Source organism: Bubalus bubalis, chromosome 3 (genome assembly GCF_019923935.1).
Source record: "Bubalus bubalis isolate 160015118507 breed Murrah chromosome 3, NDDB_SH_1, whole genome shotgun sequence".
NCBI lineage: Eukaryota > Metazoa > Chordata > Mammalia > Artiodactyla > Bovidae > Bubalus > Bubalus bubalis.
The window spans coordinates 160653515-160680996 of record NC_059159.1 but is presented as its reverse complement, the minus strand read 5'-3'; the positions used below and the strand labels follow the sequence as shown (position 1 = coordinate 160680996).

Genomic DNA, 27482 nt, shown 5'->3' with positions numbered 1-27482 from the left:
TCTAAGCTTCAATTTCCTCCTCCGTACAATGGGGATAAAACCATTTATGGAACCAGGCTGTCCTGAGGATTTAGGAGATGATGAATGAGAAGGGCTTAGCACAGTGTCAGGCACACACAGAAGAAAAGTAGTGCTGTTCTCAAGAGGCCTGACCTTCTTTCAACCACAATGGACAATCCACTTCTCCTTGATCCAGTCCCTGAACTTGTATACCTGGGGGGCATTGTTTATAAATATTTCCTCCGCCTCCAATATTCTCCGTGTATCCTCATAGACTACCTCCTAATGCCTCAGTTCTACTCTGCTTCTCAGCAACTTCTTCAGCCTTTACTACTCTTATAAGTTGTGGCTATTTATGCAGGCCTCTGTGGATGGCAAAGAGTCACTGAGCGACTGAGCACACACGCACGCACACTTCCTCCATACTGGACACGAGTTCCTTGAGGAAAGGTGTTTCTCTGCGTAGTCCATTGGAAAAGTACACCTCTCCTAGCCTGGCCTCAATTTCCTTATCTGGAATGTGTCCATAGGACTGGAATAGCAGAAAGGGCTCTTTCTGAGATTTTAAACTGACAGAACTTAAGTTGTGGGGACCTGGTAGATTACCTAGTCCACCCCCATCCTTTTCCAGAAGGGGAAACTTGAGGGCCTGGCAGGGCCTTCGCTTCCTGCGTTTTTCTCTCTGGCCTCTCGGGCATGGCTCCCCTGAGGGCATGCAGCCCGGGTTTACAAACTAGGCAAGGGAAGACTCTCGGGCGTCTTCAGGGCTCGGGGCGCCGGAAACACGTGTGTGCTCACCTACGTGTACACACGTGAGCACACCTACAGCAGCAGGGGGCGCTCGGGCCGGCAGGGGGCAGCACAGACTCGGTTTGCAAATACCCGGCGCAGCCCCGAGGGAGGAGGGCGTGCTGCAGTCCCGGCGGCGGCGGCGGCGGCAGCGGCGGCTTGGAGGTGCAGCCTCCCAGGTGGGAGGCGGGGGCTGCGGGCGCAGGAAAAGGCGCCTGGGGAGCGGGTACTCGGCGGGGCCTCCTCGGGCCCGGGCGCGGCGAGTGGGCGCGAGCGCGCCAGGAGCACGCAGGCGCCCTGCTCCGGCTGGCCCTCGGCCGGCTCGCGGCGCGGGAGCAGCCGGCAGCCCGCCCCCGCGCCCCCCGCAGCCCCCCGGGCCGCCCGCGGCCGGCCGTCGGGAGCGGCCCCTCGGCCGCGAGCGCAGGCCGCCGGCCCGGCAGAGCGCGTGGCGGCGGAGGCGGCGGCGGGACGGCTGCCTGGCCGCCCCGAGCGCGCCCTCCCGCCCGCGGCCACTCGCAGTCGGCGCTGGCCGGGCCGGCGCGCCCCGCAGGCATCCGGAGCGCGGCCTCGGCCTCGGCGGGAGCGAGCCCCGGGCCGCAGCCGGCGGGAGGAGGCGCGGGCGGGCGCTGGCACTGACGGCGTCGCGGGGCACTCCCGGGCGGCGGCGCAGCGGCAGCGGCGCAGGGGGCGGAGGCAGGGGACGCCCCCAGCCAGGATGCTGCGGTTTCTGCGCCGGACCTTTGGCCGCCGCTCCATGCAGCGCTACGCGCGGGGCGCGGCAGGGCGCGGGGCCGCCGGGCTGGGGGACGAGCGCGACGGGGGCCCGCGGGGGGGCCCGGCCGCCGCTGTCTCCACGCTGCCCGCCGCGCCCGGGGGCAGCGTGTTCCCGGCCGGCGGCGGGCCCCTGCTCACGGGCGGCGCGGCCGTGCACATCTCTGCCGCTGGAGCCTCCAAGGCCACCCTCTACTGCCGCGTCTTCCTGCTCGACGGTACCGAAGTGAGCGTGGACCTGCCGGTGAGTGACGGAGCCGGTCCGGGCCACTGGCACCCCGGGGCCCGTGGGGCAGTTCCCTTCTCCCGATGCTCCCCTCTGGGGAGCTCCCCTTGTACCTCTCCGGGATCCCCTCCCCCTTCTGCGCGCACTCCTAGTCCTGTTTCCTCTCCGGCCACCCCATTCTGGTCTTTTCCGGGGGCCCCCATCCCTGGCCCGCGCCCCCTCAAGTCCCAAGTCCCCGCCCCCTGGCGCGGGTGACTGTTGTTCCCCTTCGGTCTCTGAGGTTTCTGCAGCGGCCTTCTTGGTGCTGGGCTGTCGTTTAGAGAATGTCAAAACAAGGCGGGGCTGCCCCGGGGTAGCCCGCTTGCCCCCACAGACTCGCCACCAGGCCGTGGTGGGAAGGCAGGGGAGGAGAAGCCCCCTCGCCTGCTGGCCGGCAGGTGCCCCAAGTTTGGGAGGGAGTCAGGGGAGTATTTCTGCTCTCTCCAGTCCCCATCTGGGCGCTCCCCACCCCTTCATCCCATCCTAAACAGCCCCTCTGGCCCGCTGCTTCACAGGGGGTTGGGCGACTTGGGAGCTAACTCGAGAATCGACTCTCGCTGGTCGGGTCAACTTTGCAGCGGCAGAGCCCCCTTCTGGGCCGCTGGGAGTCGGCCCCCGGGCCTGGGGCGCCGGACTTTCCCCGGGGACTGTGCGTGGAGCCGCGGAGGCACCCCAGGGCGGCTGCGCCGCGGCCTCAGCCCGGGCCACCCGCCCACAGGTGGTTGCACCCCGCCCCCTGCAGCGGAGAGCTCGGCTGGCGCTGACGTCCCCGCCAGGGCGTCCGGCCACCAGCGGGTCTTTCTAGCCCAAGGGGCTAGATCTGATCAGATCGAATCCGCACATTAATGGGGCGCCTACTGTGCACCCGGCGCTGCGGCAGACGTTGCCTTTGGGAATCTTTGGGTGTGACTGAGGACACAGAAACGGTTGAGCTTTAGATGAATGTTACAGACCGTCCCGAGGGTTTCAAGCGGGGCGGGCGGAATAACATACCGGGACTTCTAAAGAAAGCATTTAGACCTTCTCGGGTGGGGGAAATTGGACGTCAGGAGAGAACTGGCTGGGAACCTGTAAGGGTTTTTAGATGGGAAAATCAGAGCCTGCCTGGCCTGCGGTTTAATGTTTCCTTGTGTTAGGTTTAATTTTGAGACAGTTTCAGTTTATGGCGATTTTATTTTTGTGGTTCCTGGTGCTCTCCATAGGATATCATTTTGTTACGATAATACCCTTCGGGGGCCTTTTTATTCATGGAAAAGGAGCCAACATTCCAGTGCTCAGAGCAGTTGTCTTTAAAATAGTATTAAAATGTTACTGTTTTTCCAAGACTGGGCTCTCCAGCTTTTTATTCAGCTGGGAGAGGAGGCTTGAAAAGGGGAGGGGGGCGGGCCGAGCCGAGTGGAGGAGAGGTGAGTGGGTTGCTTCTGGAGCGGGCAGCTGGTGTGTGGAGAGGATGTGGCGCGTTCTGCATCTCAGATCTGCGAAAGGAATGCTCTGGTTGGGAACTTTGACAACGCTCACTGCTGATGATTTTCTTGTCTGTTCCCCCAAGATGATTCGTTTATAAAATGTATTGCTTCTGTCAGGTTTCTGCGACAGGTTTAAGTGGTGTTTCTGAGATGAAAAATGCAAACCCAGTAAAAATGCATGCGTGGTGAATAGACCCAAACAGGTACCCAGATGAACAGGTTGGGATGCGAAGGCTGACTTACCTTAGCTGGTGGAGCCCTGGCCTAGCGCGGGGGAGGCAGGTTTTGCATCCTAAAGGTTTCTTCACTTAATTAAAGGCTACTTGACAGAAGAATTAACTAGGTTTTCTTACAATGGAAGATTTCTTTCCTTTTTGTAAAAAAAATTTTTATTTATTTATTTATGGATTACATTGGGTCTTCCCTGCTGCTTGGGTTTTTATCTAGTTGCAGAGAGAGCAGTGAGGGAAGGGGGCTGCTCTTCACTTGCGGTGTGCCGGCTTCTAGGTGCGGTGGCTTCTCTTGTTGGGGAGCACATGCTCTAGGCGCACGGGCTTCAGTAGTTATGGCATAGGGGTTTAGTTGCTCTGCGGCATGTGGGATCTTCCCAGACCAGAGATCGAACTTGTGTTCCTTGCATTGGCAGGCGGATTCTTATACACTGTATCACCAGGGACGTCCAATGGGATGCCTTAAGATGTTATTTAGTGAACTTCCAATTTTATTTATATAGACATGCATATAATGTATATGTGCCACCCAAAGGCAGGTCCAGAGCAAATGTTGGCTTTGGTCATCTGTGCCCTTGCTTGGAGAGGAAAGATGGAGAATTCACCAGTGAGCACAGCTCATTGACTGGAAGATTTATTCGGTGTGAGAGCTGCATCACAGTCTCCCACAGTCATCTTCAGAGTTTCAGTGCCAGTAACGAACTCTCAGTTACAGCATGGCTCCAAGCAGCCAGGTCTCCATAAAGCTGTAGCATCTGTGCTCCTTCTCAGCCCCATTTCACCAGGCTCACTTTTTATGCTGTCCTTTTTTGGCATTTAGTCCCACTGGTCATTATTCTCGTCTCCTGCATTCCTGAATTTTTACCGCTTCTTGTGCCTAGGGATGGCTTTGCGGCCTGGTACACCGGATTTACCTTTGACCGCCATCTCCCTAAGCTGGATTTTCTGTCTCCAGTTACTTGCTCAGGCACAAAGCACACTTGCCAGGCTAACTATGGCTCTTTTGTAATTAAAACTCTCTGGTGGTGGTAGCGTCATGCATTCTCCGCTCAGCATACTAACCATGCGCAGGCATTGTCATAAGCCGTTTTATTAGCCCTAGTCAGGAGGCCTGTGTTCCAGAAGTGCCTCAAACACAAGGCCCTCAGTGGGATTGTGCTGGGGCACCTTGGTTTTCAGCTGGGCTGTGGACCCAAAGGTGAATGAAAGGTGGCCTTGAGGCCCTTGAGAAACGCAGGTAGCAGTGTGTCTTTTTCCTGTAAGTGATGCTGAGCTCACAGGCTTACCAGATAGGGTGCTGGGGATGGATGAATCAGGAGGTCTTCCTGGAGTCTTTGATGCTTGTGGCTCTAGGATCTCAAATCCAGTGCCCCTTATGCATTTTTAGACTCCCTGTTGTTTCAGGGAGTCAGCCACTTCTTGGCCATGCCACGGCCCCGCTGTTATATATAACAAAGGAAGAAGCAGCTGTAATTGTCTTCTCCAGTGATGCTTCCCTGATGGAGCCTGGAGCCCCCTTCCCCAGGTGGTGGGTCTCATCCTCTGGCACGCCTGTGTGTTCTTAAGCTTTGCTGTGCATCAGGATCTTTGGGGGAAAAAAAGAATCCATCTATAATGGGCAATCTGGAGTGGGCTTCCTGTTCCAGCCCAGCTCCCAGGGGAGGCCTTGGCCCACCATACAGGCCAGAGTGCCCCTCCAGAGCCACTCCTCTTCAGAAACCTGGGTGCTGGCTCAGTAGGTGCATCCCCTGGGCCAGGCCCCAGCCCTCAGGTGTGGTCTGGCCAGCAGGGCAGGACTCCCTCGGCCTGCCCCAGACTCTTTGCTTCTGTTAATGCCGCTGAAGATCCCATTAGTGTGTTTGGCAGCGGCACCCGCTGTTGACTCATATTAGCTCTCTGTTGACTAAATCCCTGGCATCGCTTTTGCTCGTGCGGCTGTTGCTCAGCCCCGTCTCCCCCCTCCCTTGCATGCGCAGACTTCCAGCAGCTCTGTGTGGAGAGCCAGGAAGGGGTGTGGCTGGCTGGTTAGCGCTCCCTCCCATGCCCTGCAGGGCATGCCTCGTTGGCCAGTAGAGGGTTTGGCGCAGTTGCTCTCACCTTCTCTGAGCTCAGTGTGGACTTGGGTGGTACAGGGCAAGCACAGAGAGTTTCAGGGTGGGAATGTGCACGTTTGAGTTGTGCAGTCTGGCTGTGCCATCCTTGAACCTTGATTTTCTGGTCTTTAAAATGAGAGGATTATATGTCTAAAAGGATATGAAAAGGCCTTAGGAAGCAGCAGGGTGCTGAAGGGTTGCTGGTAGGCTATCATCTTACACACATCTCTGTACCTCCTCTTTGGCCTATGAAAAGGGATTGGGAAATTTTCTAGAAATGAACATTTAAAAAAAAAAGGGTGGGAATCCCTGGCGGTCCAGTGGTTAGAACTCTGAACTTTCACTGCCAAGGGCCTGGGTTTGATCCCTGGTCAGGGAACTAAGATCCCATAAGCCACGTGGCTTGGCCTTAAAAAAAAAAAAAAAAAAAAAGCCATGCCAGGAAGGCTAAGCCTTGCTTGGCTCTCCCTTATTGGAAATTGGAAACTGGGTGTAGTAAGAGAGATGCTTTATAAAAGTTTCACTTTGAATGAGAAAAGAATGCTACCCTCCCAACCCCTACTCCCTGGTGGCTTAAATGGTAATGAATCCATCTATAGTGCAGGAGATCTAGGTTCAATCCCTGGGTCAGGAAGATCTCCTGGAGAAGGGAAGGGCAGCCCACTCGAGTGTCCTTGCCTGGAGAATCCCATGGACAGAGGAGCGTGGTGGGCTATACTCCATGGGGCTGCAAAGAGTCAGACTAAGTTACTAACACTTTCACTTTTCACCCCCCACTTACACCCCCAGATAGAAAAATGCCGGTCCTTAGAATTTCCGGACTGGAACCTCAGACCCAACAGAACATGCATGATACAACATGAAGATCGTATGTCTAGAAGGGACCCTAGACAACACATATCCACCCATCGTATGTATGGAACACAGAGGCCTGGGGATATAAAGTGACTCCCTTGGTCACTCAGTGAGGAGGTGTCAGGTGCATCTTTGGGAACCACACTCGCCTTTGGAGATGTGTAGGATCAGCAGTAAGGTGGCTGGCCCGAGTCCTAACACAGCATCATGGCAGGGGGCCAGATATGTTCTGGGCATTTACCTAAACAACAGGAAACTCCAGCAAAAGGGTTCTCTAACTTCAGTGTACACAAAGAGCGCATCTGGGATTTTCTTGTCTCCAGTTCAGCTGTGCAGAGCTCACCTGCAGAATTTCTGATTAGTTTAGGAAGCTGGACTTTGAATCGGTACCTTTGGCGTGCAAGTCACACCCTTTGAAAAACACTGGCTCTGAACTGTGAGAGCAGAGGGCAGCCGCACTGTGCATTAGAAAGGGCTTCAGACAATGAGGATGGGAGCAGCAGCCTCCAAGCTGGGGGTTGGCAGGCTCACACCTGCACTTTAGGGAGCCCGTCTTTGCCACCCCAGAGTGAAGGCTGGGCTGCGAGAGGGAATGGGGACCATTCCCTCTCTGGAGACAGTTCTGCTGTGCAGTAATCCAGGTGAGGGGTGATGAGGGCCTGGGGTGGAGAAGGGACTGAGTTCTGGTGCGTTCCCAGAGGTGGGGCTGTTGATTGAGTGTGGGGGAAGTGAGGACTGGGGTCTAACTTGGAGGACAGGGGTATCTTCACTCTCAGGTGTGGGAAGAAATGGAGGACCACATAAGACCCATGAGAAGGCAGCTCCTCATCTCCACTCACTCCTGAGGTCCCTGATGCCATGAACACCCTGCCTTATCCCAGACTTCAGGCGGCTGCTTTTTCCTCCTTGTGAGGGCTGATAATGACTCAAGGCGGCCCTCCAGGGCTACCCTGCTCGCACCCATCCTGGACTATGAATGAGGCCATGGGGGCCCTCGGATGACTGTGTCATGGGTTTATGTATTTTTAAAACATACCTTTGTTTTCAAAGGAGGGCAGGTGGGGAAGGGGAGAAGGCAGGAGAGGTGGATGGTGACCATCCCAAGTGGGACAGAGGTGCCCTCGCTTAACTCCGGTTCCTCACTTGCCGGATTGTCGGTGTTAATATGCAGGGTGGGGGTGTCTGCCAGCCTCTCCAGCACCAGGAACATGACCCTGCGCGAGTCCAGGACAGAACAAATATTAACTGGTTAAGAGCTTTCACGTGCATAATCTCACTGAGTTCTGTCTCTAGTGCACTGTCGTGGATGAAGGCGCAGGTCTGTTTAATTCTGAAATAGCAAAAGATTGTGGTGGGAGTCGGGTCGGTGATACAGGGAGATAGCCTTTCTCCTACATTCTTGCATAGGGACTTAGAAAAAACTCCACTCCATCACCGCAGAAATCCTCCACCCACAACTTGTCCTCAAAACCCGTGTCCCATCTTTCTCCATGGCCTGACTCCTGTCTCCAGCCTCCTCCACCCTGCCCAGAGTGTTTCTTCTGCAGGAATCTGGTTCTTTGCACTGGGGCTTCCTCCTAGGGCCCATGGCAGCTGCCTGCAGGCAGGGTCAGCTGCTGATTCATCTTGGTGGGTTTTTTTTTTTTTTTTTTTTGGTGGTTGGCATGTGTTTTCCTCCCCCACTTGCATTTCACAGGAGAACACGTTGGCAGCAGAAAGATTAGAAAATATAGAGATGGAGGAGAAGTTAAAAACATCTAAAATCTCATCAGAGATAACCACTTTTAAAACTGTGGTGTGTGTGTGTGTGTGTCCATCTGTACTTTTCTCTTTGTTTTTAGTTCTGAATATGTTATTTAAAACGATGAATTTATATGGGTTGATAACAGTAAAGTCTCTTTCCCCACCTCTACAGCACAATTGAATAGGGAGCTAGACCCCAAGTTTGGGCCTCTTTAGGGTGGGACCTTTCTGCCCCTAATACTTTACAGCCCCTGGGATCCTTAGCTGGGGCGGGGAGCTCCCTGTGGCCATCTGAGCTGTATGCTACCTAATGCCTGGGTAAGGAGTGGGGTCCTCATCCTTGGAGCCCTTCCCCACCAATCACCTCTGCTTTCTGGCAGCTTAGAGGTCCCGTTGATGTGGCCACAGACTCCCCTTGCATCTGAGGGCTTGTGTTCTGAACACCTGCTTTGGGGAGGTTCCCACCTGCCCAGGGAGCTCAGGCCCTGCTCCCAGCCGGGGCTGATGTGGCATAGATGGGTGGGTGACCCTGCAGCATCCCAGGAGTGCCTCCTCTGCCCCAGGGTCTCTCATCTCATTCTGCAGCCTCTTCAGCTTCTCTTGACACTGGATGTATCTCACTAGTCCCACTTGATTTTAATTTCTGGCTTATTTTTGTTTCCCACAATGTTTTTGTTTGGCCACAGTGTTTTCAGTCACCCAAGACTGGTTGTGCATTTACCCTGCATGAAGCATTGGGAGGGGTACCGGACGGGGGAGAGAGTTCCAGTCTAGAAGGTGGGAGACAGTGTCAGGATATAACTCGGAACCCCACGAGGGGTGGTGAGGGGATGAGCGATGGAACTGTGGGCTAGATTTGGAGAAGGTTCAATGCCCTGAGTGACACTGAGTTGTCCGGAAGGTTGCCTAGGAGGTTCCGCTGTTAAGAGTTGCTCAGAAGGCATTGCAGTGGATGAAGCAGCAGGTGCAAATGCAGGGAGGATGGGAGCCAGGAAACCGCACTGTCTGGGCTTCCAGCTCCTTGTGATTAGGGATGACTGTGAGCACCGGCTGAGCCCTCAAATTTTGAAGGAGTGAGTGAGCAACCTCTGAAGCACAGAGGAGGGTCTCAAGCTGGTAAGAGTCAGGGGATCACAGTGTGCTGATACTGTGCTAAGTGCTTAAGTGACTGTTGAATCCTTACCAAACCTCTTTTGGTGGTTACTGTTGTTATACCTTATTTGTGAGAGGGGAGAATCAGGGCCCAGCAGACTGATTTAAAAAACCCCACCGGCGTCACATAGTAAGGCAGACTGCAGCTTCGGGCTAGAGGAGGTTTGTGTTGGGAAGGTCGTCTGACCAGGACTGGGTCTGGGAGGAGTGGGGGTGGGAGGAGCCTGCCCCAGGGTTGATGGGGACCCGGAGCCTCAGAACGGTGGCCCCCTTTCCAGGCCACTTGGGGTTCCCATGCGTGGAATTCACACCTGTAAGTCATACTGGGTGAGTGTGGTTTCAACCAGAGGGCCTTCTGGTTTGAGGCCCAAATTCTTCAACGCTGAGTTTGGAAATAGGCAACATTTTAAAAAAGTGTTTAATAGAACAACACTAAAATTATCACAGAGAGAAACATTTTATATATTCCCATCCTGCTGCATAGCAACTGGTTGGTTTCACCGCTCCCTTCAGTCTTTGGGCTTTTGCATACATGTTTATAAACATGGTGTGCAGCCTTTTATATACTGTTTTTATTTAAAAAAAAAAAACCTTTTTTCCTCTTATCCAAGCCTTCCAGACATACTTTTCACCCAGTTTGGTGCCTTCTTTTTGGCTTATTCTGAATTACTTAAAAAAGTTTGTGTGTATGTGTGTGTGTGTAATATTGCCTGTGTGTGTGTAATAATGCCTGTTCCTACCTGTCTCTTGGGGTTGAAGGTTGTCACTCAGAGCACTTGGTATCTTGCCTGTTGACTCTCCTACCCCCGAGGCTTGCAGAATCTGTGTTAACTTCCCTTAATTGCTACCATCTGGGAAAGTGTTATTATCCCCTTTACGCAGGTCTCAAGGCCACTCAGCTGTAAGTAGGGTGGAGCCAGAATTGAATCTGGGTTTCCTGACCCATTCTTTAGTGCTCTACCCCTAGCCCATGAAAGGTGTGCTCTCTGGAACTCCCAGGGAAGGTCAGAATCTTTTGTCATTTGACAGGTTAGAATTTCCTGCTGTAAACTGCCCTGCCTTTGCTGAACCTCTTTGCTTTACAGCATCTCTGGCGTTCGGGTTCCGTCTGCCATTTCTCAGCATGTCTTGTAGGTTCTTTCCCCCAGTGTCACAGTTGGCTGAGTGCCCAGCATTTCCTTCTAGAAGTTGTGAACTGGAGGGTGATATCCCCAGGGCCCTGTGCCATCCATGGGGTCATCTGGAGTGTCTTTGTTTCCCAGCACTGAGCTGGGTCCCAGGGGCAGAATCGCCCAGGGAAGCTGGCCCTGCCAGGGGGATGTGGACCGCCCGGTGCCTCGGGTGCCTGCAGGGTCAGCCTCCCTTGGCTCTGTGGTGCCTCTTCCATGTCCACTTCATGCCTGAACGCTCTTGTCATCTGTGTCATGTCTTATGTTTGTTCAAGGGGCTTGAGGTAGGCTTGGTAGCATCTCTCCTTTATCCTTCCAGCTTGCTGGCTCAGCTGCACCTTCTTTGAAATATGGATTTTTAAAACTGTGATAATACGTAAGTTGCATAAAATTGATCATTTTAACCATTTTTGGGTGTACACTTCAAAGTATGTGCACATTGTTATGCAAGATGACCGCTGTTCATCTCCAGAACATTTTCATCATCCCCAACTAAAGCCATGTCCAGTAAACTCGAACTCCCCATTCCTCCTTCCCCGTAGCCCCTGGCAGCCTCTAGTCCTCTTTCTGTCTCTAGGAATCTGACTCCTCCAGCTACCTCCCGTAAGTGGAGTCATACCGTCCTTGTCCTTTTGTGTCTGGCTTTTTTCACTTAGCATAATGTCTTCAAGGTCCATCCAGGTGGTAGCATAGGTCAGCTTTTTAAAGGCTGAATGATATTCCAGTGTGCACACATGCCACAGTTTGTTGACCCATTCATCCGAGTTACAGACTTTTCTTCGTGTCTGGGCCTTCCTAACTCTGCCCTGCCGTTCACCGATGGCGCTGCCATCAGAGACTTGGATGTCCTCCACCCACCCCTCGGGGTTTTGTCCTTGGCATCCTGGCTCCTCTCACCTGGGACTCTTCCTTTTCTTGCTAATCCTTCTCCCGGGTTGTCCGGTCTTTTGTCAGAGTTGCTCAGTGTTGGCAAGCCCTCTGTCCAGTCAGTCTTTAAATCTTTTAATGATGAAATACAAATACAAAAGAGTATCTGTAATATGACTGGTTTAAAAGAAAAGTCGGACACGACTGAGCGACTTCACTTTCACTTTTCACTTTCATATATTGGAGAAGGAAATGGCAACCCATTCCAGTGTTCTTGCCTGGAGAATCCCGGGGACGGGGGAGCCTCGTGGGCTGCCGTCTATGGGGTTGCACAGAGTCAGACATGACTGAAGTGACTTAGCAGCAGCAGCAGGGACTTCCCTGGTGGTCCAGTGGCTAAGACTCCACATTCCCAATGCAGGGGGCCCAGGTTCCATCCCGGGTCGGGAAACTAGATCCCACATGTCCTGCAGTGAAGATGGACAATCCCACGTGTCGCAACTAAGACCCGTGCTGCCAAATAAGTAAATAAATAAATACTAAAAAAATTAAGTAATGTAACAAACACCCTTGTACCTTCCACCCAGCATAAGAACAAAGAGCCTCACCTGTGCTGTTAATCTCCCACCCACGTTCCTCCCTAATTGCCTTCCCTTCCCCCACCCCTGAAATTTATCTCATTCCTTTTTTGATGGGTTTGCCTCATGTGTGTGTTTCCCTAAAAGATAGACTGTTCGTCCTGCATGTTTGTGAACTTTATAGTATATGGATTTTTCACTCAATATTGTGTCTGTGAGCTTTATCCATACTGATGAGATGGCTGGACTTCTTGCCGTGCTGCATGAATATACCCGAATATATTTATCCTTTGTCGGTGGACATTTGGGATGTTTTCAGTTTGGAGCTATTAGGGGAAAAAATGGCGCTTTGAACCTCCTGAAATTGGTCTCCTGGTGCACGTTTGCAAGCCAGCGTCTCTCCTGGGTATGTACCCGTCTCTGGGAGGGCGGCAGGCAGGGCCTTTTAAGATCATATGAAATTGTTTTCCAGAGTCCCTGCAGTACATAAAAGCGTCTGCTAATCCATTCTTCAGCCCTGGGCGTTGGGCAGCTTTTCTGTTTTATTTTACCAGTCTTGTAGGAGTTAGTGGGAACTCACTGTAGTCTTCACTTTTTCCCAGTTGTTGATGGGTTGAGGATCTTTGCCTGTGTTTATGGACAATGAATGTATTTCCTCCTGGTATGCTGTGTTCTATGATGTTTGCCTGGTTTTTAGTTGGGTTATATTTTTCTCATCATGTTCGGCTCCTTACTCTGCTGGCCTTGATGAGGTTGTCTCCCATACCCACTTCCTCTTCTGAGCTCACCTCTGTGGAACAAGGGAGAACACGTCCATGTAAGTCCCCCTTGCCTTTCCTCCCTAAGTGGAAATGAACGTTCCATCTTCCATTTCGCTGTGAATTAGCTGAAGTCTGTTGCTGCTGGTGAGCGGTTGTGGGATGTGTAGTCTTCATTCAATTCTGCCTACTTTCCTTCCAGTTTGTATTAATTGAAATTTTAAGTGCAGTCAAAAGCAGAGAGAGCCCCAAGTACCCATCATATACCGAACATAACCTAAGTACCCATTGTTAAACTTCATCACTTATTAATGTGGCCCCTCTCTTTTCACTTGTATTCTTATATCTGTTCTTCCTGATTCTTTTTAAAAAAATTCCAAAACAAAATCCCAGTTATCTAAAAGATAAGGGCTGTGTTTTCTAAAAAATATTCACAATATTATCACAACACCTAAAAATAATTAATAGTTGTCTTTTAGTCTCAGATATATAGTCAGTGTTCAGATTGTCTTATTTGGTCGTCACACCAAGGTCCTTTGAGTGTGTTTGGTTGATTGTCTATCTAAAGCTCTTTAAGAATTTTTTGAAATGTTATTTTCTCTTGCTTTATTGAGGCATAATTGACAAATAAAAATGCTATTTATTTGAGATGTAAAGCATGTTGATTTGATATACATCTGCATTGTGAAATGGTTACTGCACATCGAGGTAATTAACATATCCATCACTTCTCTGGTCACCATTTGTGTGTGTATCTTGGCAGATTTCAGGTATACTCTACATTATAATTAACTATTGCATCATGACGCTGTCATTTAGATCCCAGAACTTATTTATTTTATAACTGAAAGTTTGTGTTCTTTGACCAACATCTTCTCCTTTTTCTCTGCCCCACAATTTAGCTAAAGCTCTTAATCTGGAGTTTTCCCTTCTCCCCTCCTTTCTTCCCCATTTGTTGAAGGAGTGAGCCATCTGTCTTAGAGTTTCCCACTGTGGATTTCCTCGATGGCATCCTCAGCATTTGGTTCCCCAGAGGTACAGTTGATACAAGCATCACTTAAAGCATCTGACTCAGCACACAGAAAACAATGAGGCAAGTTCCTTGTCCTTGAGAAGCTTGAGTGGAGACAAGTCATTACACCTGGTGTGAAAAGTGCCCCGGGGAAATTCAAATAAGCTTAAAGAAAGGGCTAAGGTGGGAGCACTGGGAGGGGAAAGATGGGCAACCAGAAAATTCCAGAAAGCTTTGAGTTCTGAGGACAGTGGAGAATAGCTTTTCTGGTGGCCAGTCAGCATATGCAAAGGCACTGAGGCTTGAGATAATACTTGCAGGATTCCTGCTCCTATTCAGCCCCTGCCTGTGAGCCTAGGTATCCTATCTTTCACTAGATGTTGCTTCTTTGAAAAGCTCCAGATTCCTCATCTTTGAGAAGTGTTCAGTAGATTTGATTAAAAGGGTATCTTTTTGTTCTGGTTCTTCATCAGCTCCATAATTGTAGTTTTGAATGTCTCCCCTGGTGGCTTAGACAGTAAAGAATCTGCCTGCAATGCAGGAGACCAGGGTTTGATCCCTGGTTGGGGAATATCCTCTGGAGAAGGGAATGGCAACCCACCACAGTATTCTTGCCTGGACAGAGGAGCCTGGTAGTTTATAGCCCATGGGGCTGCAAAGAGTCGGACACAAGTGAGTGACCAACACTTGACCTTGAGGTTGTCTTTTTCTGTATCTTACTCCTGTTTGGGTTCCTTTACATTCTACGGGAACATCTCCCCCCCACTGCCCCCCACCCCCACCCCGTGAGCTCACCCCGTGAGCCCTTTCTCTCCGTCTCCTGGCCAGAGGTGCCTGCAGACATTTTTAGGAGTATAGTCAATGAACTTGAACACTGCAGAGAGAAAGGAGGTGGAACAGATGGCAGGGCAGTGGGAACCACTCGGTTTTACTCCTAAAGAAACACTTGAAAGCCACGTGGTCCAGAGCGTCATTCTGGGGTGGCAGGTCTTTGCCTTGGAGCAGGCCTGCTGCTCCACAGCCAGAGGCTGCTCACCTGTGGCAAATGAGCAGTAATTAGCATGTAATAAGAGCAGTTTCCTGCATGCACCTCCTGGCTCCTCCTCTCAGTGGCCCAGTGACAGTGGTAGACCTCTTCGCCTCTCCGAGGTCCCGCTTCCTGTTCCCAGACTAACCTGTGGTTCTCCCCAGGGCCCAGAAGAAACTGCCTGCTCTGACATCTGCCTGTGAAACAGCCATGGGCTTCATCCAGGAAAGCCCGATACACTGTAAAGGTGCTTGAGGGTTAGTTATTAACCCACAGCACTCCCTGGCAGCCCATTCCAGTCCTTTGATGGCTCCTGTTTGCTGGGGCCCAGGGCACAAGCCACCTGCCCAGTGAGCTGCAGTCTGTATTGGGTGGCAGTGACAGCGGGGGTCAGAGTCCAGGGAGGGGCCCAGCTGGCTGGAGACTGGCTCCTGTCCCTGCACACAGGCTGGAGTGGCAGATCCCAGGGGAACTGGGGGGGGAGGGAGCTAAGAGGAGGGGATCTGTATGTGGGATGTTTCAGTGGGAGCCAGGCAGTCCAAGGTCAGAAACATTTATTCGGGATGCTTCAGTATTCTACATAGGACTGACTGACTTTGAAGTCCAGAAGCATTTAGCTTTGTTCTCAAAGCTATGGCGATAGCTCCTGTTCATTAAAAAGACTTCTGAAGAAAAATGCAAAAATTATGTGCTGTCTTCAGAAAAGAAAAGAAGCATTGCGTGTACTTGGATTACTGTTATGTGTCATTTATCTTATTAACTCACTTCACAGGACAAGCACTGCCACACAGATGAGTTTTCGAGAGAGCTGAAGTTCATTCTGTTTACTGACGAGCTCTGCTTTATGCCATCTGTTTCATGTATTCGTTAAAAACCCCAGTAAAAAATGATACCGGTGATCTTATTTACAAAGCAGAATGAGACTCTTAAACTTAGAAAACAAACTTATGAGTAAAGGTGGGGGAAGGGATAAACAGGAGGTTGGGGTTAACATATGCCCAGTACTTTATATAAAATAGGTCATCAGCAAGGACCTACTGTATAACACAGGGAACTTTACTCAATATCTGTGATGACCTGTATGGGAAATAGAATCTGAAAAAGAATAGCTCTACGTATGTGTATAATGAAATCACTTTGCTGTACACCTGAAACTAACACAGTGTTGTAAATCAGCTATACTCCAGTACAAAATAAAAAATTTAAAAACACACACACACAAAAAAACCACAGCAAAACATGAGATCAAAATACAAAAGCAGAGAGAGATCAACTAGTGTGTGTAAGACCCCATGCAAGGAACATGAAATGATTGAAAATGTGGGCCCTGCTTCGAAGGAGCTCATTTGGGGTGGGAAGTGGAGTTGTAATTGATTCACAGTGCACATCTGGCCCCTCACGTTGCCTTGGTAGCCCCGGGTCAGTGTGCTAAGGATGTCAGGGTTAAAGGACCACCCCCCACTCCCCTCCCCGGCATCTGCGTGGTCTGGCTCCTCAGGTGGGCTGTGTACTGTGTTCCAGCCTTCATTCACCCTGTCACTGCTTACTTCCTGGAACCTGCTCCACCCGCAGCCTCTACCCCAGGAGGGCCCCAGTCAACAGTGGAATGCCACGTGCCGCTGTGTTTGAGGGGCTGTGTTCTCTGCACAGTCACGTCCCTTATGTTTGTGTAGAGTTTTAGGTTGAGATGAAGCTTTCGCCTTTTGTGGCTTATATTTAATCCTTGTAGCACCTCTGTGACAGAACTGTGGGCATTCCAGTTTTGTAGAAAGTTCAGCAGCAAGGTTTCTGCCCAACACCCTGCAGTAAGTGAGAGCACCGACTGTAAAACCCTTTCCAGACTTGGCGTTCCGGTCTCCCCAGTTCTTCCCCAAGGCTGCCACCCTCATGGTTCCCACCCTCACACTTTGTACCTTTGCTGTTCATTCCCTTTCTTCTTGGCTGATTCTTATCTCATAAGGGTCCAGTTGTCTCTCAGGACCCATTTCAGATGCCACCATGTCTGTGAAGCTTGTCCCGAACCCCCACTCTGCTTGTACCCTATAGTATTCCCGCTCATGTTTGCCTTGTGGGGGACTTAGTACCTCCCATGTCATGGTAGTGGTTCATGTAGTAATTTGAGTAATAATTGTAATTATATTACTTACAAAAACTAAGTAATAAATTGACTTATTGTTTTGCAAAAGTTTTTATTTTGGTGAAATGCAGATAAAGTGTTAACCATTCCATCACACTCACTCACAATGTTAGGCAGCCATTACCGCAGTCGAGCTCCAGAGCCTCGTCATGACCCCTGAACCTAAGTAAGCATTCATTCTCCTTTCTCCCCTCTTCCCAGCCTCTGGCAGCCACTAACGCGTTTCCTGTCTCTCTCTGGTTTTGCCAACTCTAGATATTTCATATAAATGGAGTCGTACAGAATGTGTGGCCGTTGGGGTCTGGCTTGCACATAGCATGTTTTCAAAGTAGACTGACCATGTGCATTATGATGTAAGTACTTCATATGGCTTAGCTCACTGATTTCTCACAACCCTATGAGTTAGGTAGTTCCTATTAACAGCCTCATTGTACAGTATAAGGAGATCGAGGCACAGAGAGGGTAAGCAGCATGCGAGAGCGTACACAGTGCATACATGGTTTTGGCGCCTCCGCTGTACTGCTAGTGTCTGCTCTGTCTGCTCTTGACCTTGATCTTCAGAGATTACATGTATAAGTTTCACCTATGAAGTTGAATTTGAAGGAGAAAAAGACAGAATTAATCTACAGTAAAAGAACAGCATATGATGTAGCTCCAGCAGCAGAAACCTCCAGAGATAGCGCTTAAGGGCGGTAGGACAGAATTGGTTGTGGGGGGTGGATTCTGCAGTCAGAGTTCTTGGCTTAATTGGAGTGGTCGCTGTTGTTCAGTCATTAAGTCGTGTCCAACTCTTTGTGACGCCATGGACTGCAGCAACCCAGGCTTCCCTGTTCATCACCAACTCCCAGAGCCTGCTCAAATTCGTGTCCATCGAGTCGATGATGCCTTCCAAACTTCTCATCCTCTGTTGTCTCCTTCTCCTGCCTTCAGTCTTTCCCAGCATCAGGATCTTTTCCAGTGAGTTAGTTCTTCACATCAGGTGGCCAAAGTATTGGAGCTTCAGCTTCAGCATCAGTCCTTCCAATGAATATTCAGGACAGATTTCCTTTAGGATGGACTGGTTGGATCTCCTTGCAGTCCAAGGGACTCTCAAGAGTCTTCTCCAACACCACAGTTCAGTTCTTCAGCATTCAACCTTCTTTGTGGTGCAACTTTCATATCCTTACATGGCTACTGGAAAAACCATAGCTTTGACTATATGAACCTTTGTTGGCAAAGTGATATCTGTGCTTTTTAATACACTATCTGGATTTGTCATAGCTTTCCTTTCAAGGAACAAGTGTCTTTTTGATTTCATGGCTGCAGTCACCATCTACATTGATTTTGGAGCCCAAGAAAATAAAATCTGTCAGTTTCCATCTATTTGCCATGAAGTGATGGGACTAGGTGCCATGATCTTCTTTTTCTGAATGTTGAGTTTTAAGCCAGCCTTTTCACTCTCCTCTTTCACCTTCATCAAGAGGCTCTTTAGTTCCTCTTCACTTTCTGCCATTAGAGTGGTATCATCTACATATCTGAAATTTTTGATGTTTCTCCCGGAAATCTTGATTTCAGTTTGTAATTCATCCAACCTGGCATTTTACATTGGAGTGGTCAGTTTTGTTACGGATTTCTCACTAGTGTCAGAAGTCCAGTAGAGGATTATATGTCTAGTATCAGAAACCAGCTGATATCCCAGGATCACAGAAATGTTGAGGAATGAGTATCAAGAACTCCTGAAAGGTAGAGGGGATTGAAGCTAAAAGATTTCTTACAAAAGTGGAGCATTCAGTTCAGTCGCTCAGTCATGTTCAACTCTTTGCGACCTCATGGAATGCTGCCCTCCAGGCTTCCCTGTTCATCACCAACTCCCAGAGCTTACTCAAATTCATGTCCATCAAGTTGGTGATGCCATCCAACCATCTCATCCTCTGTCATCCCCTTCTCCTGCCTTCAATCTTTCCCAGCATCAGGGTCTTTTCCAGTGAGTCAGTTCTTCTCATCAGGTGGCCAAAGTATTGGAGCTTCAGCATCAGTCCTTCCAATGAATATTCAGCACTGATTTCCTTTAGGATTGACTGGTTTGATCTCCTTGCAGTCCAAGGGACTCTCAAGAGTCTTCTCCAGCACCACAGTTCAAAAGCATCAATTCTTCGGTGCTCAGCTTTCTTTATAGTACAACTCTCACATCCATACATGACCACTGGAAAATCCATAGCTTTGACTAGATGGACCTTTGTTGGCAAAGTAATGTGTCTGCTTTTTAATATGCTGTCTAGATTGGTCATAACTTTTCTTCCAAAGGGGAGCTTACTCAGTGCCAGACATGGTTCTGAGCACTTCGTATATACGTCCACAGTTAATTCTCACAAAAACTTCGTCAGGTAGCCAGTGCCCTATTGCACAGATGAAGAAACATGTGCAGAACGGTTTAATGCCCCACCTGTGGCCTTGCCACTAGAGCGTGGTGGGCCTGGCAAGTGTGGCTCTAGCGTCCATCATCTGCATCTTTGTTTTTTTAATCTTAATTTTCTGTGTTTGGCTATAACATACCTTTCCTGAAACACTGAGAACAAAGTAGCCTAGTTGGTTAACTAGGAAGCAAAAAAGGGAAAAATAATGAAAATACGGGTTTTATAAAAAAGAAATATTATCTTGTCATACCAACTCCATACTTTAAAGCATGCTGTTTGTTTTAGAATTTTTAGGAATTATCAATTAAAAAATACCAAATAAAAGTCATATCATCCCTGCAATAATACATCATCACTACATTTACATTTTGGTGGTATCCCTCCACCTTTTTGCTGCTGCTGCTAAGTTGCTTCAGTCGTGTCCGACTCTGTGTGACCCCATAGACTGCAGCCCACCAGGTTCCCCCATCCCTGGGATTCTCCAGGCAAGAACACTGGAGTGGGTTGCCAGTTCCTTCTCCAATGCATGAAAGTGAAAAGTGAAAGTGAAGTCGCTCAGTCGTGTCCGACTCTTCGCGACCCCATGGACTGCAGCCTACCAGGCTCCTCCGCCCATGGGGTTTTCCAGGCAAGAGTACTGGAGTGGGATGCCATTGCCTTCTCCCACCTTTTTGCTAATAATGGATAAAAAACAGTTTCTTTCTACAAAAATTCCATCACACTCCATATGCTTTTTTTTTTTTTTTTTTAATGGTGGAGTAAAATGTGTTCTTAATCATTACACTTTACTTCCTGTTATATTTGGAGAAAAACTTGGGACAATCTGGACCTCACCATGGGAAGGAAGGCAAAGTCTTATCTTTGCAGCCAGGGGAGCAGCTGGTCCCTGGTAGAGGAGGGTCTGAAATGACTGTGGTGTGAGATAGCCTATTACTGGGGATTTATGGTTCATGATAGAGCCAAGGTTGGTCCCAGGTTCTGATACCGTGCTGAGAACACTGGGTCTTCAAGTGTGTGCCCAGCAATCATCTCACTTAATCCTCATCTGGTCCACACCGCTCAGCAGTGCGGTGCCGTCATCCCCATTTGGCGGAGGAGATGGCTGAGCCCAGCGAGTTGCATTTGCTCTTTTGACCTTTGGGAGCTCTGCCACCTCATTTGGCTTCTCAGATCACCTTAGTACCAGGCAGAATGACTTGGGCATATCATCAGAGCCAGACAGCTGAAGCCTTGTGAGGGTTCGCTGGAGGGAGAGATCGATTTCCATCCGGGAGGGCTTCGGCGGATGTGGCTGCTGGGGTGATTTTGACTCTGGGCGGAGGACTGACCAGCCTCACTGAGGAGGCCGTGAGGGAGACGTGTCTGGGAAGCAGAATGCAGCTCAGCAGAGGATGAAGCAGAGTGATGAGAAGGGAGCTAGGACCACTGGATGCTTGGAGTTTGGCTCAGGCCTGGGTGAAGGTGGACAGTCATCAGGCTGTTAGCTGTATCTCGGGTCCGAACTAGCGTGGTACTGGGTGTGGACAGAGGGGCAGATGCAGTGGCGTTTGAGCACGTGGAACCCAGTGGCTTCGGTGGCTGGATCTAGGAGTAGGGTGGATGGGAAGCTGATCCGTAACGATCCCCCTCCCACCCCCTGTTTTGTGCGTAGCACGTTGGCAGGGTTGATAACCTAGGGGTGGAATGGTGATGCGGAGAGGCCCTGATACTGTGCTGCCTGGGTGTTTGGTTTGTTTGTTTGTTTTTTTAAGTTCACAAATGTAGTATTTATTTATTTATTTTTGCATTTTATTTCTTTAAGAGGACCTCCAAATGGTATAAAAACTTCCAGGTGCCATAAAGCCTGGATTCACTCCTGGCTGTGTTTTAGTCGAGGCCGGTGTGAGGGCCCAGTGGGATCAGACACCTGGAAAGGAGTGTGGTAAGGCTTTCAACACAGCTCACATCCACCGGGCCAACTGGGAGGCCGAGACAGAGAGACGCCGATGGTGCCTGCTGTAGACTTGTGGAAAGTTGTTCCCGGCCAGGCTCTGGGCTGTGTCAGCCCGCACAGTCCCCGAGCACGGGTGTTAGGACTCCTGCCACCATGGAACCCCTGAGAAAAAGAGGGCAGCCTGAGTTCGTCCCCTCTGCTCTGTTGCCTCCCAACCCTGGATGGCCTTGACATCTTCAAGGAAGAGGGAAGAATAAGAAACACGGGTGTTTATTGAGAGCCTGCTCTACGCACAGAACCATGCCAGGGCCAGGTAGATACAAGACTGAGTCAAGATTTCATCTTTCCTCAAGCAACTGCTCGTTTAGTGGGAAGATGCATCTTTGGGGTTTGCAGAGAACACTACAACTTTACCTGAATATTCACTGAAAAGGCTGAAACTGAAGCTGCAATACTTTGGCCACCTGATGTGAAGTGCCAACTCATTGGAAAAGACCCTGATGCTGGGAAAGATTGAGGGCAGGAGGAGATGGGGACGACAGAGGATGAGATGGCTGGATGGCATCACCGACTCGATGGGACATGAGTTTGAGTAAACTCTGAGAGATGGTAAAGGACAGGGAAGCCTGGTATGCTGCGGTCCATGGGGTTGCAAAGAGTCGGACACGACTGAGCAACTGAGCAACAAACCCACTTGTACCCAGTTTACTTGCTTAAGAAGGAAGAGCCAGGGCAAGAGACGGGAAAAAACAGGCCTCTTGCTTCTCAGAGGCCACCGCAGGTCAGAGCTGTGGGGTGGTGGTTGTCACACATGTTAGGTGCAGAAACCAGTATCTGGACACGGACCCAGGCAAGAAAGCAGGATTTGAGTAATTCATTGGCAATCACAGCTCTGAATCCCATTGCAGGTTATCTTTATCTCAAATGTTTATCTCAGAGCTTTATAGTTTATCCACATAAGATAGCATGAGAAAGGTGATAAAGACATCTCTATACAGCGTGGCCCAAAGTGAATTTTAAAACCTGTCTTTCTGTCTTCATAGGCATTATGCTGAGTGAAATAAGCCTTGTACAAGAGTACCTCTGGATGATTCCATTTCTCTGTCACTCCAGAACTGGCAAAAGTAATCTAGAGAAGAATCAGTTCAGAATGGGTGTTGCTTCCTAGGGAGTGGGGACGGCCAGGAATTGACCCGGGAGGGGCACCCAGGATCTGGGGAGATTAGAATGTGCGGAATGGTACAGGGGTGTGGCTTGCACAGATGTTTCCATCTGTCAATATGGAGCGGCTCAGATTTGCACATTTAGATGTAAGTAAATGTACCACCACCATCTGTGCAAAAAAAAATGTGAAAAAATTAATGGAAGGGGGAGAAAGGAGTACAGATGACACTGAATGTTGATCCTTGTTAAACCTGAGTGATGGGTGTTTACTGCCCTCTTCTGTTTACTTCACATGTTTTAATGCGTGCGTGCGTGTGTGCTGAGTCGCTTCAGTCATGTCCAACTCTTTGCGACCCCATGGACTGTAGGCCGCCAGACTCCTCTGTCCATGGAATTCTCCAGGCAAGAATACTGGAGTGGGTTGCCATGCCCTCCTTCAGGGGATCTTTCCTACTCAGGGATTGAACCTGCCTCTCTTATATCTTGGGCATTGGCAAGCAGGTTCTTTACCACTAACACCACCTGGGAAGCTCACATGTATTGATACTGACCCTGAGAAAGGGTTTTAAAAGTCGGGGCATGCTAGGTAATCTTTGTTGATTCCTCCCCCTTCCAGGAATCCGGCCCAGTTGGCGTCCTCTGGGGAAAATGCCAGTCTTGTGGGCATGGGAGTTGGCCCCAGTCGCCCCGGTTGTGGGTCTCCAGGCACGCTCTCCTTCTGCCTTGTTGGTGGCTGTGAACTTTGGCTTCCTCCCCCTGGCACCTGCCATCTCCCCTGTCCTTTTGTCCCTTGTCCATTTACTCGGGAGAACAGACCCTCCCCTTCTGTGACTTTGACCTTCCCACTCCACCCACACTTGTGGCTTCTTATCTGGGACTCCTCCCTTGGCGAGTCCTTCTCAGCCGTGAGTGAATCCACAAAGCTGCGTTCACTTGGGCCTCATTTCCCTTCCACTGAGGGCTGTAAGATCCACTGGTGTGCCTTTGCTCAGCCATCAAGATCGTGGATTGGAGGTGCTCGGGCCCCATGTGGCTGTAGAGGAAGACAGGCCGTGCGCTTCCGCTTCCATTTGCATCTGGAACTGCAAGATAGGCACAGCCAGCCTGCAGCCCCTGTGGGAGGGAGGGAGAGTGGGATTGGGAAGACATGCTCGGGATGTCCAGGAGCTGGGAACAGTTCTGTCTTTTGACCTGGGTGGTGGCTGCAGAGTCATGGTCATTTCTGATCATTCCTAGCATTGTACACATGTGACCTGTGCAGTTTTGTCTGTGTGTGTCATGCTCCAATTAAAAAGTAGACTCAAGGTCTGTACAAGGCTTTAAAACACATTTCACGTAAAGGAATTTCGATTTTGTAGCTTTCTTGAGCAACTGGAAAGTCTGACAGCACGGTCTGAATCCTCAGAGAGCAGCAGTTGACTAGATCTGTGTGGTGACTGCCCCCAGTTCACTTGTGAGCACCATCCAGCAGGAACCTGCTGGAACGCTTGGCACCTGCATAGCCCCACACAGATTTTCCTCCTGCCCCTACAGTAACTGCCTAGGTCCCTGAGACGGTATAAGGGTTGGGGTTCAATGCCTGGTTTAGAGACAGTCTTGGAGAAAAATCTTTTGACACAAATTTGAGGTCTTCTTTTACGTGTGAAATCATTCTAGATGAATTAGTTCTGGTTGAACTAGGAGATGTTGGGGTTAGCTGTGACCAATCCATAGCAGTGAGAGATGATGAGGAGTTGCTGTATTTGTGTGTGTGTGTTTAGTCACTAAGTCATGTCTGATTGTGACCCCATGGACTCTAGCCCGCCAGGCTCCTCTGTCCATGGGATTCTCGAGGCAAGAATTCTGGATTGGATTGCCATGCCCTTCTCCAGGGGATCTGCCTGACCCAGGGATCGAACCCGAGTCTCATACATTGCAGGTGGATTGTTTACCACTGAGCCACCAGGGAATCCCTCTGTATTTGTGCCTAGGTGTTTAGTTCTGTAGATAATTTCCTATTTTTGTCTTCTACTTTAAAGTAACATTCCATAATACTACATAGTACTAGTTCATACTTTTTTTTTTTTTACCATGTTTGATATTCAGTATTTATTGCTTTTAAAAATGCATCTGTGATTGGAACATTTTTACTAGATCATGGGTAAGGAGAGGCTCACTTTCTGTGTGGTGAACTTGCAGCCAAGAGTCTTCTCACCACAGCTCACGCTAATAATCTTGACAATGCCATCCCTGCAAATCCAGACCCAGGGAGTGCCCGTAGGCATCACACCCTCCTTTTCTTCTTCTGAATATGTCATTCTCTGCCTTCTTCTTCCAGGAGACTTTTTTAAGACTACTGACTCACCAAAGGAAAAAGAGAGAGAGAGAGAAGAATGAAAAATCAAAGGCCACCTGTAACAAGACAGCTTTATTTTATACCCTTCCATCAGGGACATAGATGACGGTGCCTCAGTTGTAGTTTTATGACCCTAACAGTCATGCTCACCAGAGACAAGGTTAAAAGTTTTATGTGCTTTTCCACTCATTAACCTGATTTGAAAATCTTCCACGCACACAGAGCTGAGTAAATTAAGCCCTGGAATTCTGTGCCTCAGCAGTTGGTGTGATCACTGAAACTGCTAAAGTACTAGTCGCTCAGTTGTGTCCCACTCTTTGTGACCCCATGGCCTGTAGCACGCCAGGCTTCCCTGTCCCTCACCATCTTCTGGAGCTTGCTCAAGCCAGATTGAAAACTGGTCCTAACTTGAATCTCCCTGTACTATTCGGCTTGGGCTGCCGTAAGCAAAGTACCGTGGTCTCGGTGGCTTGAACAGTAGAAATTTATCTTTCCATAGTTGCAGAGGCTGGAAGCCCAAGCTTAAGGTGCCGGCAGAGTCAGGCCTGTCTCTGTGCCTTGTGGGTGGCCGCTCTCTTGCTGCCCCGTCTGCTCCTGTCTTCAGGTGGTCTTTTCTGTATCAGCCTTGGTGTCTGTGTGTGTGACCTCTGTTTATAAGGACACCAGTCAGATAGGATAGGGCACGTGCTAATGAACTCATTTTAACTTAATTACCTCTTCTCCAGTTACAGCCAGGTTGGGAAGCATTGCAGGGTTAAGGCTTCAGCATATGAATTGGGGGGGACATAGTTCATCTTCTAACACTCCCCAGTCACTCCGCCTCTGTAAAGCTCCTCTTCATGAGTTGATAGGCCATCTAGAATGAAGTCTGCCTCCACGGGCCTGCCTGTGGGTGAACCCTGGGGCCACGCCCAGTTAAATTCATCATTTCATTTCTTGCCATCCTTAAACATTCCTACCAGGTAAGACAGTTCGGACACCAGTCTCAGCCTAAGCTGAGGACCAGGGCTGGGACTCAGATCCCTGCCACGCTGATCCCAGAGTCCATGCTGTCAGCCACTGCATCATGGGGTGGTTGCAACACCCAGAACTTTCAGAGCTGTAAAGGGCTCCAAGGAGAGAAGGGGGGTGGTCGTTACAGGTCCCAGGAATTGAAGGATGCAAGGTAGCACCGACCTGCCTTACTCTGCAAATTTAGTCTCGTTCCTAAGTTGCAGGATCGGTGGGGGCAGTCGTCCACCCGAAATTAGTTCTTTCTGTTCATGTTTCTTGGCTGGGTTTCCTGGGAATTCATTGCATATTTATTTATGTGGAGTTATTTGCTTTTAGAATCACATGGATGGGGAATCTGCAATCTGGCTGCAAAAAGTGATTTGGCAATTTATTTTCAGGGCTGCCCTTCTTCCAGCAGCTTGTTTCAAACAACCTCTGGCACAAAGGCATCCATCATTTTAATTGCATGTTACTGTTTGGCCAGGCACAAATTTGTTTCATTTTCTTTCCCTTTCTCCTGTGGTTTCTTTCTTCTTTTTTTCTCCCCCACCCCCTTTTTTCTGATCCACCATTTTAAAAAGCCAAAAATATTTGCCCAAACCAGATACTTTTTATAGCCAACAAGCTTTTAACACTGAAATTTTTGGTATTGCCTATTTGATCTCTAACCTTTCCATAGCAGAAATGCTAGGCTGTTTTTTTTTGTTTCCTATTCAGGTAACATAATGCATTTGTCTCAAGACAGTTCTGAGAAAGAAAATTGTATTGGTCTCAGGGTCAGAAGGCTACTGTTCTATTCTTGGGTTTGCACTGGCTGCCTGGCAACATGACCTATGTCTGGCCTCGTTTTTCCCCATCTGTAAAATGAGGAACTTGAATGTATTGATTTCTGAGCCGTCTCTGCGTCTTATTTGGTAACTTGGATGCCTAGTAGAGCCTGTGTGGGGGCCCTGGTCACTGTGGCCAGGCACCTTCAAACCCTCAACTTCTTTGCAGTTTGTGAAGTTTTCATTATGGAAAATTTCAAATATACAAGTGGAGACAATAGTATGATGAAACTGTCTTGTATACAGCACCCATATTTTGTTATTTCTCTGGAGTATCTTCAAGCAACTCCAAGACAACTTTGTGTCATTTAACCTGTTAATAGCTAAATGGGTGTCTCTCTTTCTACATGTCTACCATCTGTGATCACACTCAACAAAACGAACAGTGAGTCTTCAATGTCGTCTGATGCCGAGTCCTTGTTCCCTTTTCCTCCAGCATCTAAAACCTTTTTGTGGTCAGTGGTTGGCATATTTGAATCAGGAGCCAACTACAGACAACACATTGCATTTGGTAAATAATGTCTTTTAAGTCTCTTTGAATCCGTAGCCGTCCGCTCCCCCACCTACAGTGCAATTTATTGAGTCCTTAATACAGTGTTGGTGAATGTAGAGCAAGGCAGCTTCGGTCATTCCAGCCCTTGATTTTAATATCTTTTTCCTAAACAGTTAGGACCTTCAAAGAGTAGTTTTCAGGTTTGTTTACCTACCCCCCCTTTTTTTTCAAGACTCAATATATTTATCATTCTAATTCCTTGTCTCCAAGCAGATGATGCCTGAGTTAACATCACAGTGTAAGGATTCCTAAGAAACAGTTTTTAAGGTTATGGAAAACTTTTTTGTATACTAAATCTTTTATGTACACACACATGCCATGCACACGTTATATCTGTGTATTGGCTTGGTTTTCTTTCTGATTATTTATTGT

At 49.3% G+C, this 27482-nt stretch overlaps 1 protein-coding gene across 11 annotated transcripts in view; it reads left to right on the top strand.

Moving 5' to 3' along the window:
• Positions 1-1399: 1399 nt before the first annotated feature.
• The window catches only part of EPB41L4B (erythrocyte membrane protein band 4.1 like 4B), a 141889-nt gene continuing 115806 nt past the window's right edge, over positions 1400-27482 (top strand). For 4 of the 11 annotated variants that reach the window (XM_025282195.3, XM_025282196.3, XM_025282197.3 and 1 more), the window contains exon 1: positions 1403-1804. In XM_025282195.3, coding sequence (XP_025137980.3) covers positions 1505-1804 — 300 coding nt within the window. In that variant the 5' untranslated portion in view covers positions 1403-1504. Of the gene's footprint in view, positions 1805-9186; positions 9329-24864; positions 24898-27482 lie in introns of those variants that run through there. The other 7 variants (XM_025282198.3, XM_025282199.3, XM_044940401.2 and 4 more) reach the window with 6 other exon arrangements.